The sequence below is a fragment of the Schistocerca gregaria genome, chromosome 8 (genome assembly GCF_023897955.1).
Source record: "Schistocerca gregaria isolate iqSchGreg1 chromosome 8, iqSchGreg1.2, whole genome shotgun sequence".
In the NCBI taxonomy this organism is placed as follows: domain Eukaryota; kingdom Metazoa; phylum Arthropoda; class Insecta; order Orthoptera; family Acrididae; genus Schistocerca; species Schistocerca gregaria.
The window spans coordinates 224745037-224762651 of NC_064927.1; the positions used below are offsets into that span (position 1 = coordinate 224745037).

The 17615-nt window shown below is 37.5% G+C and overlaps 1 protein-coding gene across 1 annotated transcript in view; it reads right to left on the minus strand.

Moving 5' to 3' along the window:
* Positions 1-17615, minus strand: part of LOC126285386 (uncharacterized) — a 185596-nt gene that overhangs the window by 68605 nt on the left and 99376 nt on the right. Inside the window, exons 8-9 of the mRNA XM_049984725.1 lie at positions 14364-14571; positions 4449-4586 (exon numbers count right to left, since the gene is read on the minus strand). Of these exons, the coding sequence (XP_049840682.1) occupies positions 4449-4586; positions 14364-14571 (346 nt within the window). The remainder of the gene's footprint in view (positions 1-4448; positions 4587-14363; positions 14572-17615) is intronic.

Genomic DNA, 17615 nt, shown 5'->3' on the forward strand with positions numbered 1-17615 from the left:
TTTTAACCTTCCGCAATTATGTGAATGTATTTTAATTCACTTCATAGCTCCCAGCCACAGAAATCCGCCTTGTTTTCATTTCACATGAGAGCAGTAAACGAAGAGGAAACAAAAAAATCTCTAAATGTAAACATGGATCATGTGGAGACTACACCGCCCCCACCCCACTATAACTCAGACTGCTCTGCGCATCAGAATGTCAAAAATAAGTTCATTTTGTAGCACGTCTTTCTGAAGAGTCTGATACGTAAAACGTATATCTTCGAGGAAATGTTATTTGGTCTTAAGAGTGCCGAAGTGCCGTGCTCCGCCTCTTCAAACAATATTTTGTAATAGATGCCATCAAACTATTTCAGGACAGTGGAAATTAAAATGTCCTGCAGTGCCTCTCCTGCTTCCAGTAGGCTGATTTTACAGGTTTTTTTATGCAATTAATACTGGATGGGATTATTTGTAACCAGAAAAACAAAAACTAGTCAGAAAATCTGGACTCTCTATTGCGTATTAGCTAATAACTTGCTTTTCTGTGTGACACAAAATTAAATATAGGGTACCTAAAACCAGTCAAGACAAGAGACAGGCAAGACAGTACATATTTCTTCAATCCTTAGGTCCTAGCGATTTTTCTCTCTAATCTTGCAACAGCTTTACATGGCGTGCTTTCCTTTCTATGAAAGAACTATTACCTCATCACAGTTCGTCAAACGTTTTGCTACATGAAGAATCGAAATGTCATCGTCTAATACTGAAAAAGCTGTTAATACAAATAGAACCCAAGACTGGTGTGGTTTCTCAATCTGATTACGTCTATTTTGCCACTGTGTGCTGGATAAAACAAAAGACACCTTTCTAATATTGCAGCAATTGTAACAAACACAACACACCAAATTAGAAAGACTGTTTTGGCAATAATGACCATTTTTATTGTACGACACTATAATTTATGAAGTAACAATACGAAATACATCTTTGGCCTACAGTCAAAAAGCTTTATGTTAGGAAATAGTTTTACATTTCATTCATATGCTCCAGTTTCTCATGCATGAGACCGAAAAGTAGTAAAACAAAATTTCTGTATAAATTTGGAATCCTCATTCTTCCATAATTTGTGTGATGCCCCCATTTCTTCTCCTTTCTCATTCTAATAAACAATCTTATCACTAATTCTGTAACTATTCCTACCACTGTGAAAATTCATTCTTCAGTAACTTTTCTAACCCTGCCACAATCACCAGTTTAATTATCTAGCGATTATTCTCCAATTAGGCATTATTACGTGTTCATACAAAGCATTTTCAGTGCTACTCCCAAAATGGGACTTAAGCAGCTGCTACCTGGGGACTACAGCTGGCCCTGTCTAGTGTAGCAATCTGGCAAAAACTTTTCTGTCAGGATTTCACATTCTTGGATACACTAAGAAGATAATACATGATCTTTCTTACCTGTTATTCCTATTAGTCATTTATTTCCACTTTGGAAGTCTGAATCTATGGCTTTCGCTAGTAATTATAACAACACTGAACATTTGCAAACCGAATCAACCACATAAACAAGCAGCAGTTGGTATTCACCGGTTCGGCTTTATTCCGCTCAGCTTGTATAGTCCCATCCCGTTTTGTCTGCAGGAAAGTTCATTTCTAGATGCAACCAGGATTCCCCTGGCAGAGACATCACGTACACTATGCACGCATTCTAAAATCAACTTATAATTCATTCAGAAATCAACTTAGTATGTGTTCAAAAATGTCCAAACATCAGCAGGGGTGCGTTTCAAAAACATATGAATAATCGATAGACCGATGTGCGCTGGATACTAGGTGCTTTGTGAAACAAGGTTTTTTTTCCACCTGGTTCAGATACCCCGGTTCGCCCCTACCAGATCCAGGCCTGTTGCCCATGCATGAATCTGGCAGCTTGAGTGTGCCAGTAAAATTTTTCCGGGTTCTCCACGTGGTGGGTTGCTGCTACTGGTGCTTACACAGCCAACAGCGACATTTCTGTAGCCAGCAGCGGGAGAAGGTATTACAGATACGCGACAGCGCGTGTGCATGAGCACGCTCGTAGCTGCTTGAAGGAATCTAATGTAAACAGTTGCGATGTCACGCTCAACAGGGGCATTGCATAGTCTTCCTAAAGCCCTTGACACATTTTGCTTTTGGCAGTCGCTTGTACATGCACTGTGTCATTGTATGTGGCCCTTTGTAATTTAAGTTTTCATTTCATTTATTTTCTCTCATTCATGTTTTAATGCTCCAGTATTATTCTGCAGTAGCGGGATACAGTAATATCCTTTGTTAGAGTATCAGTTCTTACCAGTCAAAATTACAAAAATTTGTCTGAAAACTAAAACAAAAAATTCTCACGTTTTTCTCTGTTTTCCCCTGGATGAAAAAATTCCTGGGTTTTTCCCGGATCTCCCAGTTGTCCCGTGTCGTATACACCCTGCTGCAACATATCCTTCGTTCCCGTAACCCCACTGGCCTCAACTTCATTAATCACAATCCTCCACCTGTCTATCGCCTTTCTTGTTTCCATGCCAGCACTACATACACCTCGTGTCCCACTCTTTTCACTTTTCATCCACCCATAACAGCTCCTCAAGTACATCTAGAAGTCTATCCTGTCCCCACCTGAGTCTGCATGCTTCCACAGGCAGCACAGCATATTGCGCAGATGCAGTAGCCATGTGTGTGTGTGTGTGTGTGTGTGTGTGTGTGTGTGTGTGTGTGTGTGTGTGTGTGTGCTGTTTCATATTGTTGTTATTCCATCATGAACTCTCCACTGTTCCACTCAAAGTTAAAAAGTTCCCCAATCCATTCTTTGTTGCATGTGAACACATTTTATTTCACTAGTGCTTATGACTGAACATAAATTTTGTTGAGTTCTACCATCTCTTATTAACAACTATATGGAGTTCAACTAAGATGGACAATAAGATATACACAAAACTTTCAATAATGTTCAATTGTAAGCCTTTGTAGCACAGTTAAAACTTAAATTAGATATACAATCTGTTTTATTTTAGTATTCACACTATGTTAAGTTTTAACCAAAGTTAACAGAGATAAATACACAGAATGCCATGGTATTCATAAAAGCAGTGACATTAAAAATTCTCATTTGCTAAGGACACTTGCAGTCAAACAATGGAAAAAAAGACATAGAAATCTGAGAACCTATGGACATTAATTCACACTACTAAGGTTGGAGATTGATAAAACTGAGCAATAACAACTGTGACAACTCAAAGCACATTGTCTTCGCATACTCTAATGTGAGAGTGCATAGTGGGTTCAAATTCACATCAAGTCTTTTGGTTTTTCTTGGATATTATTGATTTCCCTGAGGACATTTGATTTTCCAAACAAATTGACACCCTTGTAGCCTATATAACTTTCATTGGCTTTAATAGGTACCTGAAAATCCCGAGTTTAGATTATCATCATTCGTACATGGAAGAGTAAGGAGCAAAGTGAGTGCTGTTGGTCAGACGTCAAATGTCATACATTCATTCGCACAATGATGAATTCGCACGCTTTTTTAACAATAAATAAATAAGTTATGTGTATACAGCAGTAGCACACTATCAATGCGTGTTTCTTAGTATGCAGGTTTCCAGTGAAGAGTCCACATGTTCACATGGTAGTTACATAAATTTCTACATACAATACTTAGTTTAAAATCAGCTCATTTGGAGAGGCGTAAGAACAACAGAAACTTCAACCAAGATCACAAAAGAGGGGGAAAAGTTATTAATAAAATAGCTCATTGTGGAAGCTCTACATACAAGAGCATGCTGAAAAATAATGCCTCAAAATTTTTTATATGAACTCTTAAAACTTTTAAATAAACTACTTTATTCTTCACATCTACATATTAATTTCTCAACAGTCACTCTGGTAACAAACACATTTCTCTCAATAAGAGGCTAGTTTGTTGATGCTTCACTATTCAGTTCTTTGCTCTGCTGTAATAGCCTTGCCTCTGCTTACACTGCTTCATCATGATCAAAATGAAGTCCTCGAAGTTTTCTTTAAATTTGGGAACAGATGCAAATTGGATGGGTCCAAGTTGGGACTGTACGCAGGATGACTGACAACAGTGAACCCGACGTGTCAAATTGTTGCAGATGTCGTAGAGCTTGTGTGTAGTTTGGAATTTTCATGCTGAAGGAGAGGGTGCTCCATGTGCGGACTAACTCTCCAAATTCAAAACTTGATTACAGTATGCTGTTTCTCACGCAGCAACATCATTACAGTACACACTGCCACGCTACATGCTACAATTCAGAGCCCTTTCGCAACAGATGGCTGCAATTATGTAGACATGAAGAATACAGACAGAGAATGTTAATATTTGTTTTATTTAAAACATTTTAAGAGTTTTCAAATAAAAAAAGTGGAGGCATTAATTTCTAGCATGCTCTTCTGATAACTGTTTATACTCACCTGCATAACCTGGTGTTGAAGCTGAGTGCAATGTGAAGAGGCTGCTGTAAGACTCATTTGGAGGGTTCGTTCTGACTGTGCAAGCATTGCCACTTTGTGCCCATATAGCTCCATTACTGCTGTTGTCATGTTGCCAACCTGAGTACATCAGAAAATTAGAATATTATAATAAGATAACAAGTAGGAAATATATAGTAGATAATGTGATACATCAACAACCAACATGAGTCATGTCAAAGTGTGGCCATGGAAGAATAAAAGTTGTGCCTTTCCTGTTTTCAGCATATGTGTGATCAAAATCTGAAGCACTCTTCAGTTCTTTGCTCTGTTGTAATTTTTCACTTTTCCATTTGATCTTGCTGAGAAAGGACAGTTTACACTCCAACAAATAAGAATGTTAAATAATGAAATTCACGGACTGGTTTGAGAGAGAAGGAGGGGGGAGGGGGGGGGGGGGGCGTAATTAATCAGGCATTAAGGAGTTATGTTTCTGTTGGATGTAACGTATCCTCAAGACTGTCTCTGGCTTATAAATTATCCTACCCATCTGGTTTCAGGAGATCATAATGTTTCGCATTAAATTCAAAGGTAGAAGTTGATGCTCAAACGTGTGCAACACTCTGGGTATCCCTAAACAAATTCCAGGATCTTTAAGGAACTGAACTGAGTCACCCACCCACATTTTCTTGCAACTATTAATCAGAAAACAAATGTGACTTACCAAAGACTACTCCCTTCCTTGTACCATCCCAGGTCTTGGCATATTTCTTTGCCATGGGGCTATTCAGACAGAGCAATTATATCCAATTGCAGCGTACACATCATGAAGAGCAACAAAATCGTGTAGAAATCACATGGGCGTCAGAGTTTTTCTTGTTGATACCAATAATATGTTGGTTACTTTTTCTTTCCAGTAATTACTCGTAAAGCCTCAGCATACTATATGAGGTGTGATCAAACAATAATGGGAGTTTGTTTTTCCCTTGAAGAATCTTTATTTACCCATGAACATCAACTTTGTCCCCTTCAAAGTAATCCCCCCCTCATATATAATATACTTGTGCAAGTGTTTTTTCCAATCTTGAAAGCATTTTCTGGAACTCACTTTTCACGATGGTGGTAAGCTCCTTCACCAATTCAGATTTACCTCATCGATGGTTACAAAACGACGTCCTTTCATGGTTCTCTTCAGCCTGCAGAATAGAAAGAAGCAGCCGAGGGCCACGTCCAGTGAATATGATGGCTGAAACCACATAATGGTTTTGTCTTTTGGCAAAACATTATGCACAAGCATTGAGGTGTGTGCAGCAGCATTATTGTGATACAATTACCATGAGTGGTTTTGCCACAACTCTGTTTTCTTCTGATTTCTTGACACAAATGGTGCATAACTTCAGGTAGTATATTGACTGTACAACCATAAGGAAGGAACCTACGATGCACTGTCCCATTGTAATGGAAGAAAACAGTGAGAACATTCATGTGTGATCAAATTTGCTGAATTTTTTTCGGTTTCGGCTCTTTAGGCAGTGTCTGTTGAGCTAACTGGGCCTTGGTTTTGATGTCATACTCATATTTCAACACCATACCTGTATATCCATGTTTTGTCACTTGTTCTAACTTTCTTTGGAAGTTCTGCATCATTGTTGACTTCATTCAGCAGTTCCTGAGCGACATTTACACAACATCACGTTTGGTTCAAATTGAACAGTTTCAGAACAAACTTTGCTGCTACACATTCCACACTCAAAAAAAATTCTTGGCATGAGCCAATGGATATCCCAACATCATCAGCAACCTCTACAATGGTGATTTGGCAATTTTCCAGAACCATTTTCTTTACTTCTTCCACATTGTCATCAGTAAATGACGTGCTAAGGTGTCTAGGGTGGTCATAGGGCATCCACGGTGGCCATCATCTTCAATGTCTTCTCAAACCTCTTTGAAACATTTCTACCACTTGTGAGCTCCCTTCTTACTCATAGTAGATTCACCACAAGCCACAGTCAACATTTCAAATGTTGTGCTGTAGTTTATTCCATTTTTCAAGCAAAATTTATTACAAATTCTTTGAGCCACCTTTCTCAAAAGTAAATATTCGCTGAGAGTTTGAAAACATTACAATCTTTTTGACTGTCAACAGTAAACTACACATTAAAAACAGATGAAAATGCAAACATACATCAGGAGCAGTATCAACAGGATAAAAAAATTTAAAAATTGGATGTAACAAGACCCATTAATTTTTGATCACACCTCAGTTTTATTGATACTCTTTCTTATTTCCCTTTCTTTATGCAGGCCATTTATTATTTTAAGTATTCACACCACAACATATTCCTGACTGCTCTGCTATACACCATTTTACCTAATCCCTATTATTCCCAAAATGTAAACTGAAACAGTATCTCCTCAACTACTTTTAAACTCTTCCCTAGCTATCTCCTGTATCATTTATTGTTCACTACTTTGATAAAGGCTCAACCATCATACATTGTAGAGTACAATTCTACACTAGCATTCTTCAATAGTTTTTTTCCCAGATATAAGGATGATTCAAATACTATAACACAACTACACTGTCAAACTGTCAATTTGGGAGGAAAAAAACATAAAACAGAGTAATCTTAGTTTAATGATGAATCTTTCTGTAAAAACTATTTTTAAGTGACAACTGATTTCTTTTAAATGGTTTGATCTATTCAGGACCACATGAAATAACTTGTGTATTCTTTCTTTTCTCCTTTCTTTCTATCCAGTAGTTTTCTTTTCCTACGCCTTTCTTTTCTTTCTTCTGCCCATATCTCATCTGCCTTTTTCTTTGTTTGCTCTTAAAAGCCTTTGAGACTTTTTACTTTTGCTCAGAACCTCTCTCTTTCTCCAGTTTACTCCTCTGCTACTTCCATTTCCCTCAGGTTTGCTATAATTTCTTTGAGCCACATCACCTAGCTTTAGAGGTGTCCATAAAATACATTTCATCTCTTCCTTATTGTGTCTAGCTTTCCTTCTATTTTTTCATGATCTACTTTTTCTTAATTTTAAGTTCCTATTGTAATATTTTAGTCCCAAGACATTTCTGATTATTTTGCTTCACGTAAAATTCTGAATAATAAGGGAAATTTGTAAGTAATGATGGGGATGGGAAACAGTGTTTGGTAATGATGAAATATGAAGTAAGGAATGATTTTAATCATTTGAGTGAAGAATGTATATTTGAAAGCTGTTGCATCGAGTTAAGGGCCCTAAATGTCTTAGTAGTTTCTATTTACAGAGTACCAGACAGAACTACAATTGAAGCTTTCCTGCTCAAATTTAAGTGCCTTCTTGAAAATCTTAATAAAGAAAAAAGAAAAATATTATAATAGCTGCTGATTTAAATATTAATATCATAGCTGACAGCAATGATGTGTCCCAATTCAATGACTTAATAAAAAAAACTATGGCTTCGAAGCAAACTTCATGCAACCCACTAGAATAAATGCACAGTCAGCGACCTGTATTGATAATATTTTAACAAATTATGTGTTTGAAGATGTTAATAAATTTTGCTTAGATTTAGAAATCTGACCACTCCGCATTATTCATTGAACTACCAAAACTCTATAAAGAAATTTCATGTAACAAAAGCTACATGAAAAGGAACTTCCATGAAAAAAACCTAACTATATTTAGCAAGAAGTTAAGAGAGGTTGGATGGCCTTATGACAGCTGTATCTCAAATAGTACTAACTTTAACAAATTTCTTGGTAGCTTGCTTGAAATATTTAATGAAACTTTTCTACTTAAAGCCAAATGTAACAAAACGACTAGGAAGAAGCAACTACATAATGAACTGAAATATAACAAAAACAGACATTTTGCTGTGTATGTGAAACATTATAAAGCCATATTCAAAAAAGTTGTAAAGGCAGCAAAACAAATGGCAAACAATAAGTTTATTTTACAACATAATAGTAAGACAAAGGCAGTGTGGTCTGTTGACAAATCAGAGTTAAGTGTTAAAGTCAGCAGTAATGAAATAACTAAGATTAAAGTAGATGATAATGTTGTTGTAAACACAGCTCAAATATCAGAGCGTTTAGATGAATTCTTCATAAATGTAGCAAAGTCAGAAGTTGATGTAGCAGCATATCAGAGTAAAGTAAATACCTTTGGACTCGACCAAGAAGCTGAGTATCTCACAGATTTTAAAAAAGTCGCAATAAAGGATGTGAAAAATGTTATATCGTCATTAAAAAATAAAAATTCTGCTGGGTGGGATGGGGCACCAAGTAAAGTGATTAAAGCAGTATCTGACATAATAGCACCCCCACTAGCTAAAATAATCAACCAATCTTTTGAACAGGGGTGCTTTCCTGATGTGTTAAAATAATGCCGAAGTGCGACCTCTGTTCAAGCAAAGGTTGAGGGAAGATATGGGAAACTGTTGCCCTATTTCTATTCTCCCAATCCTGTCAAAAGTGTTAGAGAAAGTAGCTGCAAATCAGATCAAAAATTTTATCATAAAAAATGATATTATTGTAAGTAACCAATTTGGATTCCAACAAGGAAAAAACACACTGGATGCAGTAAATAACTTTATTGAGAAGATATGCAAATCATTGGATCAGAGGAGTACTGTCACAGGTATCTTCTGCAATCTTTCAAAAGCATTTGACTCAGTGAACCATGACTTGCTTATCTACAAATTAAACTAATATGGGATTAAGAACAAAGCTCTGGAATGGCTCACATCATACTTGCACAACAGAAAGCAAAGAAAAGTGCCACATAAAATGCAGTGAATTATTATTCTAAATGGAGTACAGTATCACAAGGTGTGCCTCAAGGCTCCATTTTGGAGCCAATCCTGTTCCTATTCTATGTAAATGACTTGCCCATAAATATAAATTCCCCGTCAGTTCTGTTTGCGGATGATACTTCTGTTTTAATTGAAGATGACGCAGAAAAAAAATTCAGAGCTCCATTGTGAGCACAATGGGTACTCTAGAAAACTGGTTCAGTTAAATGGCTTGAAACTGAACATTGCAAAAACCAATATGGTTCATTTCAAAAGCAAACATTTGAAATGTGTGGATCTTAAAATACATCATCACAATCATCCTATGGAAGAAGTTAACACAGTCAAATTCCTAGGACTAAATGTGGACAACAACTTGAACTGGAGTACACATATTGAGTTCCTATCAAAATTACTAAGCAGCTTTGCATTTGCAATGCAAATACTAGCAAACTCTACTGACATGAGTACACAAAAAATAGCATATCATAGTTATTTTGAATCTGTCATTAGGTATGGTATCATTTTTTGGGGAAATTCAAATCTCGAATCCTGAACTGCAAAAGAAAATTATAAGATACATGCGTAGTGCACAACAAACGGAATCTTGTCGCCCATTATTTCGGAACTACCAAATTCTAACAGTTCCCTCCATATACATTTATAATATTATAATCTTTGTACACTGTAGACAAAAATTATTTGAGGGAAATCATTTAATCACACATACAACACAAGAAATAAAAATAATTTTATGTTACCCACACACCATAACAAGCTAATGGGCGAAAATATATTTAATATGAAGCCAGAGAGTCTAAAAATAAGGCTACAGCAGATTCTGTGGGATAAATGCTACTATTCAATAGAAGAATTCATAAAGGATGACATGATAATTTGAGCAACGGATAATTAATTGTTAGTCTTTTATTGTATGTGTAACGGAATTATACGATTATTATGATACTATTTGCTAAAATCAGTTGTTGTAATTAATTGTTAGTTTTTTATTGTATGTGTATTTTTATGTTGTATTATTGTTATAGTACCATTTGTTAAAATCAGGTATCGTATGTATATGGTAAAACTTTACCAAAATTTTGACGTGTCTCCTGCACGTAAATAAAATGATTTAGATTATGTACGTTATGAGACTAATAAACCACAATTCTATTTCACCCAACTGTTTGGCTGTATTTAACAAAAGGCATTCTATTCTAATGATGGTGTTCTATTACTACAGTTTTGAATTTATGGAAATATATTTCTTGTTATATAAATTATAAATTGAAAAGTCACCTCCATTTTCCTTGCCCTTGCTAAGTTATCATCTAAATGTTGGTTCACAATGCAACAAAAAGTTCACATTCTGAATTTCAGTGTTCTCGTACATGTAATGTACTTGATGAACATGGTTTACCAACTCTACTGTACAGACTTTCTTGTGAGCATGACCAGTAACCAGCTGTCCACCCTTATGAAAGAGGCTGCCAAACTGTGGCCAGAGAATAGTTTGATCACCCAGTGACACACTGTCTCAATGATCATGACACAGTCTACATCAATGGGTGATTCATAACCCATGCCACCAGAATCATTGATCCCAGCAACATCTTTTCTGAACCAAGTTGATGAGAACTGTCTTTGTAACACATCCTCTGGTCACGTAATCTCCCTAGTAGGTAGGAAGATTTTTCTGTATAGCAAAAGTGACAAAAAGCAGATTACAGAGTACCTGACGGCTCAACACAAAAGTTTTGTCTCAAGTACAGATAATTTGGAGGATCAGTGAACAAAGTTCAAAACCATCGTACAACATGCGTTAGATGAGTACGTGCCAAGCAAGATCGTAAGAGGTGGGAAAGAGCCACCGTGGTGCAACAACCGAGTTAGAAAACTGCTGCGGAAGCAAAGGGAACTTCACAGCAAACATAAACATAGCCAAAGCCTTGCAGATAAACAAAAATTACGTGAAGCGAAATGTAGTGTGAGGAGGGCTATGCGAGAGGCATTCAATGAATTTGAAAGTAAAGTTCTATGTACTGACTTGGCAGAAAATCCTAAGAAATTTTGGTCTTATGTCAAAGCGGTAGGTGGATCAAAACAAAATGTCCAGACACTCTGTGACCAAAATGGTACTGAAACAGAGGATGACAGACTAAAGGCCCAAATACTAAATGTCTTTTTCCAAAGCTGTTTCACAGAGGAAGACTGCACTGTAGTTCGTTCTCTAGACTGTCGCACAGATGACAAAATGGTAGGTATCGAAATAGACAACAGAGGGATAGAGAAACAATTAAAATCACTCAAAAGAGGAAAGGCCACTGGACCTGATGGGATACCAGTTCAATTTTAGTCAGAGTACGGGAAGGAACTTGCCCCCCTTCTTGCAGCGGTGTACCGTAGGTCTCTAGAAGAGCGTAGCGTCCCAAAGGATTGGAAAAGGGCACAGGTCATCCCCATTTTCAAGAAGGGACGTCGAACAGATGTGCAGAGCTATACACCTATATCTCTAACGTCGATCAGTTGTAGAATCTTGGAACACGTATTATGTTCGAGTATAATGACTTTCCTGGAGACTAGAAATCTACTCTGTAGGAATCAGCATCAGCTTCGAAAAAGACGGTTGTGTGAAACCCAGCTCACGCTATTCGTCCACGAGACACAGAGGGCCAAAGACACGGGTTCACAGGTAGATGCCGTGTCTCTTGACTTCCGCAAGGCGTTCGATACAGTTCCCCACAGTCGTTTAATGAACAAAGTAAGAGCATATGGACTATCAGACCAATTGTGTGATTGGATTGAAGAGTTCCTAGGTAACAGAATCCAGCATGTCATTCTCAATGGAGAGAAGGCTTCCGAAGTAAGAGTGATTTCAGGTGTGCCACAGGGGAGTGTCATAGCACCGTTGCTACTCACAATATACATAAATGACCTTGTGGATGACATCGGAAGTTCACTGAGGCTTTTTGCAGATAATGCTGTGGTGTATCGAGAGGTTGTAACAATGGAAAATTGTACTGAAATGTACGAGGATCTGTAGCGAATTGACGCATGGTGCAGGGATTGGCAATTGGATCTCAATGTAGATAAGTGTAATGTGCTGTGAATACATATAAAGATAGATCCCTTATCTCAGTAAAGCAGATGCCAGACAGATTCATTGGAAGAATCCTAAGGAAAAGCAATCCGAAAACAAAGGAAGTGGGTTACAGTACGCTTGTTCACCCACTGCTTGAATACTGTTCAGCAGTGTGGGATCCGTACCAAATAGGGTTGATAGAAAAGAGACAGAGAAGATCCAACGGAGAGCAGTGCGCTTCATTACAGGATCATTTAGTAATCCCGAATGCGTTACGGAGATGATAGATAAACTCCAGTGGAAGACTCTGCAGGAGAGACGCTCAGTAGCTCAGTATGGGCTTTTGTTACAGTTTCGAAAACATACTTTCACCGAAGAGTCAAGTAGTATATTGCTCCCTCCTACGTATATCTCGTGAAGAGACCATGAGGATAAAATCAGAGAGACTAGAGCCCACACAAAAGCATACCGACAATCCTCCTTTTCACGAACAATGCAGGACTGGAATAGAAGGGAGAACCAATAGAGGTACTCAAGGTACCCTCCGCCACACAGAGTCAGGTGGCTTGCAGAGTATGGATGTTGATGTAGTCTCTAACCCTTATTCCCACCCTCATCAGGTTCTTAAGCCTCATTACTTTACTCTGGCTCATTTCAGAATGATTTATAGGGTTTATCATTTAGACCCTTAATTCCCTTGACTCAGAGGTTGTCAAATGACAACACTTTGACCACATATGACCTGAGCCTAGTATTCATGCAGTCCATGTTTCTCAGACATATTTTATAATAATATGCATCTAGCAACTAGCCGCTGGATCCAGTGACGTCAACTAACAATAAGAGCTTCTTAGGAGTCTAGTTTTCTGCTCAGTAACAAATAAAAATAGTTACCGTGACAGTCATATTCTAAAATGTGCTCAATTTTAATTGAACACAGGTGAAATCAGTTGTGAACTAACCAAAGTTGGCTGCTTACAACAGGGGCTGAGACGAAAGTAGTGTGGCCACTGAGAGATTAGGAGATCGAGAAAGGGGGGGGGGGGGACATATTTCATTGTTTGTCTTCCAGAACTGACAAGTGATGGGCATGTATGACTCACACTGAACAGCTGCTATGGCACAAATTTTGACAATTTAATATTGATTCATGAATGCAGATTATAGAGACGGTCCTCTCCAAATGTGGTATGTACTTGCAGCAAGGAATATGAAATTAAATTAAGGCTCTTGTAATACAGCAGAATGAGTAGAAGAAAAATTACATTTAAAACCATTTGTAAATATTTGTGATTGTGCCTGATACTGCATTTAAGTACAATTACTGTTGTTAATCAGTCATATGCTAACAGAATAGCACATCAACAGGCAATTAAAGTGTCACAACTTTGATGTTAATGAGGGTGGCAGCAATCTGAAACAGAGAAAACTTGACACAACATATTCTGAATGGGCCAACTTTTAACAATCAGAACTTGAGGGCTAGCAGTAACTTATCTCTAGTCTAATTGGGGCTCATAACATACTAATTTATGTAGTTTACCAATTAATAATAAGATTGGTACATATATGGCCTGAGAAGCTGCCCCACAATGACAGTGTTGGCTCTTGAGCAAAAAAGTTTGATGACTACTGCCTTAACTTCATTCTCTACGTGCATCACAGCCCCCATTTCCACTACCTTCCTCCCTCACCAGCATCAGCTTCTTACCGTCATTCCTCTGCTCTGACTCCTCATATTAGTCTGATTTACAGGTGTATGAGCCTGTGACACTATCCACTGTTCTCTCTTCCTCTTCCTCTATTCTATCCTGCTGCCATCCTTTTCACCCCAAGTGCAAAACATTTCTAAACCTGCCTGTATGACAGCAAGTGCTCTTCTTGTCATTTACTGACCTAGATCTCATTGCCCCTTCAATTCTCCCCTCCTTTCTCCTCACCTCCTCCTCGTTCATTTATCCATTAGACATGGGCTCAAATTGAATAGTTCACTGAAATTTATTTTAAATGTCACAATTAGTATTACTTAATATGCTGCATTTGTGTACTACACCTCTTTCCTCATTGCAGCAGCTTCCAGTTTGTTCATAAGATCATCCAAACGTGACTGCCTTTCAAGATTGTATGGAGGCAAGGTATTAAAGAAGGTGTTTGTTGAGATGTTATACACATCCCCTCCTCCATTCAGACCACTACTTCCCAATGACAGACCACTGGTAACAGGTTGGATTCTGCAAAGGGACTTTGCCAGTTGTGACAAACTGTAAAATAATAATAATAATAATAATAATAATAATAATAATAATAAGGCACATTCAGAATATATATAACGTATTTTACTATGTTTTAAACACTAAATGCACAATGTAGGTAACAAGTTTCTGTGACTAAAACAATCTCCTCTTAGGATAAACTTATGAGGTGTGGAATGGGTAGGAGATGGGTGATTTGGGGGGGGGGGGGGGGAGGAGGTAAAGAATAATGACACTCATCAAAATAATGGATCCAAATATCCCTCAAAACTTTAAACTCATGTCAATTTGTAACACTGATTGTGTGTGTAAGTGTCCCAGACTGGTGAACAGTACTCAAAAATTACTTAAACAGGTGTTCATAAGCCATTTCTTTCATGGATGAATCCTTAAAATTCCTCCAATAACATTCAGCCTAGCATCTGCTTTTGCTATAATTTGTTTTATACAGTTATTCCATTTTAGAGTGGTTCCTCCAACGTATTTTACGGTTATTATTTGCAGTGGCTTTTCACCAATAGCATAACAAAACATTAATGGATCTCTTCACCTATTTATGTGGAGTATGTTATATTTTTCTACAGTTAGGGTCAACTGTCAGTCTCTGCACTAATCTTCGATACTCTACAGGTCGTTCTACATTTGTTACACTCTTGCAATAGACAACAGCATTGTCTACAAAAAACTTCATTCAGCTTCCAACGTTATCCATCAGATCATTTACACAAATTGTAAATGATAATGGTTTTATAACTCCCTTGGGGCACCTCCACAAATTACCTCTATGTCACTTCATTCCATCCCATTAAGAATAATGTATTGAGTCCTCTCTCTTAGAAAGTTCTGTATTCAGTCACTAATCTCCTCCAACACTTGGTTAGCTCACATTCTGTTCACTAAATGGCAGTGTGGAGCTTCATCGCATGCCTTCTGGAAGCCAAGAGTGGGCACCTTTGTCTACAGTGCTTTGGATTTCATGAACAAACTGACTGATCTGTTTTCTTTTTTCTTTCCTTTTCTTTCTTTCTTTTTTTTTTTTCAAAATCCCTGTTTATGGAATATGTGTTAGATTCTACAGAATCAACTTGTTTTCTACAGAAATATCATATGCGTGAGCACAGAACGGGGTCCCTAATTCTACAACGGAGTGACATCAGCAATATAGGCCTACAATTCCATTCGTCAGATTGATGATCCTTCTTCACAACAGGATTTTCGCAATCAATCAATCAATCAATGCCCGTCATTGTTTTCAAATCATCTACTGCTAGAAGGGGAGCAAGTTCTTTTGTATAATCTCTGTACAATCTAAGAAATGTCTCACCTGTTCAAAATGTCTATCAAGCAGTTTAGCTGATTTTCTACTCATCTCCAACTCATCTCAATATCTGACATTTTAGTGTTTGATGGTTGAAAGGAGAAACCATATTATGATCTTCCACAATGAAACAATTTCAGATTACTGGATTCATTATTTCAGTCTCCTCTCTGACATCTTCAATTTTGGGGCCATTATGGTCACTGAGTGACAGAAGAGATAATTTCACATGCAAACGTATCACTGCTGCAAACGCTCCACAACAAAGCGTAAACTTATTTACAGTTGCCGATAAGTGTGAAGCATACACTTAATCCAGTATCAAGCCTTGCTGGCACCCCATTTAATTGTTGTTGGTCAAATCATACAAAAATGTGTTCTGCTGGGACTGGCAGAGTCTTAAAGAAAGGGAAGCTGGTAGTTGAAGTGGCAAACATAAAAGACCAAGTTGTTTTACTCAGACTGTAGACATTACTGATGTCATGAATAGCAGCATGTTTACACAAAGACAGTGTAGAGAACCACAAAGCACTCAGCAATTACCACTTGAGAAAATTTATATGAATGTTAAACCACGTTTCTTTGTATATATCAATTTTTGCTGTACTTAATAAAGAATAAATTGTGTCGCAAATAATACTGAATGCAATAAAAATTTTCTAATTATTGGCAATATATAAAATTCAAACAATGCTAAATGGTCACAACAGTGAATCATTGCAAAGAAGATGGTTACAGCAAGAAATTCAATACTTTTCCTTAGGTTTCATTAGCAGTATCTTCGTCTTGAGTTCCAAAGCTTTTTTGGTCTGTTGAGACACCTTCACCTCTCTACTATATTTGAGCACTCACTGTTTCACCAGAATAAGTCCTTTATTCTATCTGTGACTACTAATTTCTGTCATAGTAAAACGATTTCAATGAGTAAATCTTTACAGAACATTCTGAACCAGGAAGTGATGTTCCTGTAGTATTTGCCCTTTCCAACAGAGTATCACTAGATTTCTAGTATCAATTTTCAGCACACTCTTTTTAGCTTGAACAACACTTGCAGCATACTCCAAATGAAAGATTTCAGCAAGTTACGCATCTCCACACATACAGCGTAAAGTTCTGCCACCAGTCATCTCCTTTACAGTATATTACTCCTGGTTTATCAGACACAATTTGCTTGTTACTGGTTCTTGCCAAAATGATCGGGTTGAATATCTCCACATAGTAGTTACATGTTCTGGTATTTCATGTCCATGGCCAGAGTCAGTAATGAATAAACAAACACGAAGCACTCACTCAATCTGCAGATTACATTTCTGAACTCTTGAGACAATTTAGTCTTACGTTAGTGACAGAGAATTGCTTTTGTACTTCTGACGATTCTTACTCAATAAATTATTCAGTCCAAAAAGTGGACACTCCAGGTGGCAATATCAACAGTGTAGGAAAACACAGATTGCTACTTTCTTTAAAGATGACAAGTTAAGTTGCTGACTTGCACAATTAAAAGACCCTTACACAACGCTTCCAGCCACAGCCTCTGTCAGAAAAAGAGAAACACACACCATTCATTCACACAAGCAAGTACACTGCGCGCGTACACGCACACACAACCTCCAACTCCGGCTGCTCAGCCATAAATACGTATCAACAACCCTTTTGCAACCATCCCAAAGTGGTGTTCCACTGCCCAAACAGTCTATAAAATATCCAAGCTGCCAGAGTTGGTGGTCATGTGTGC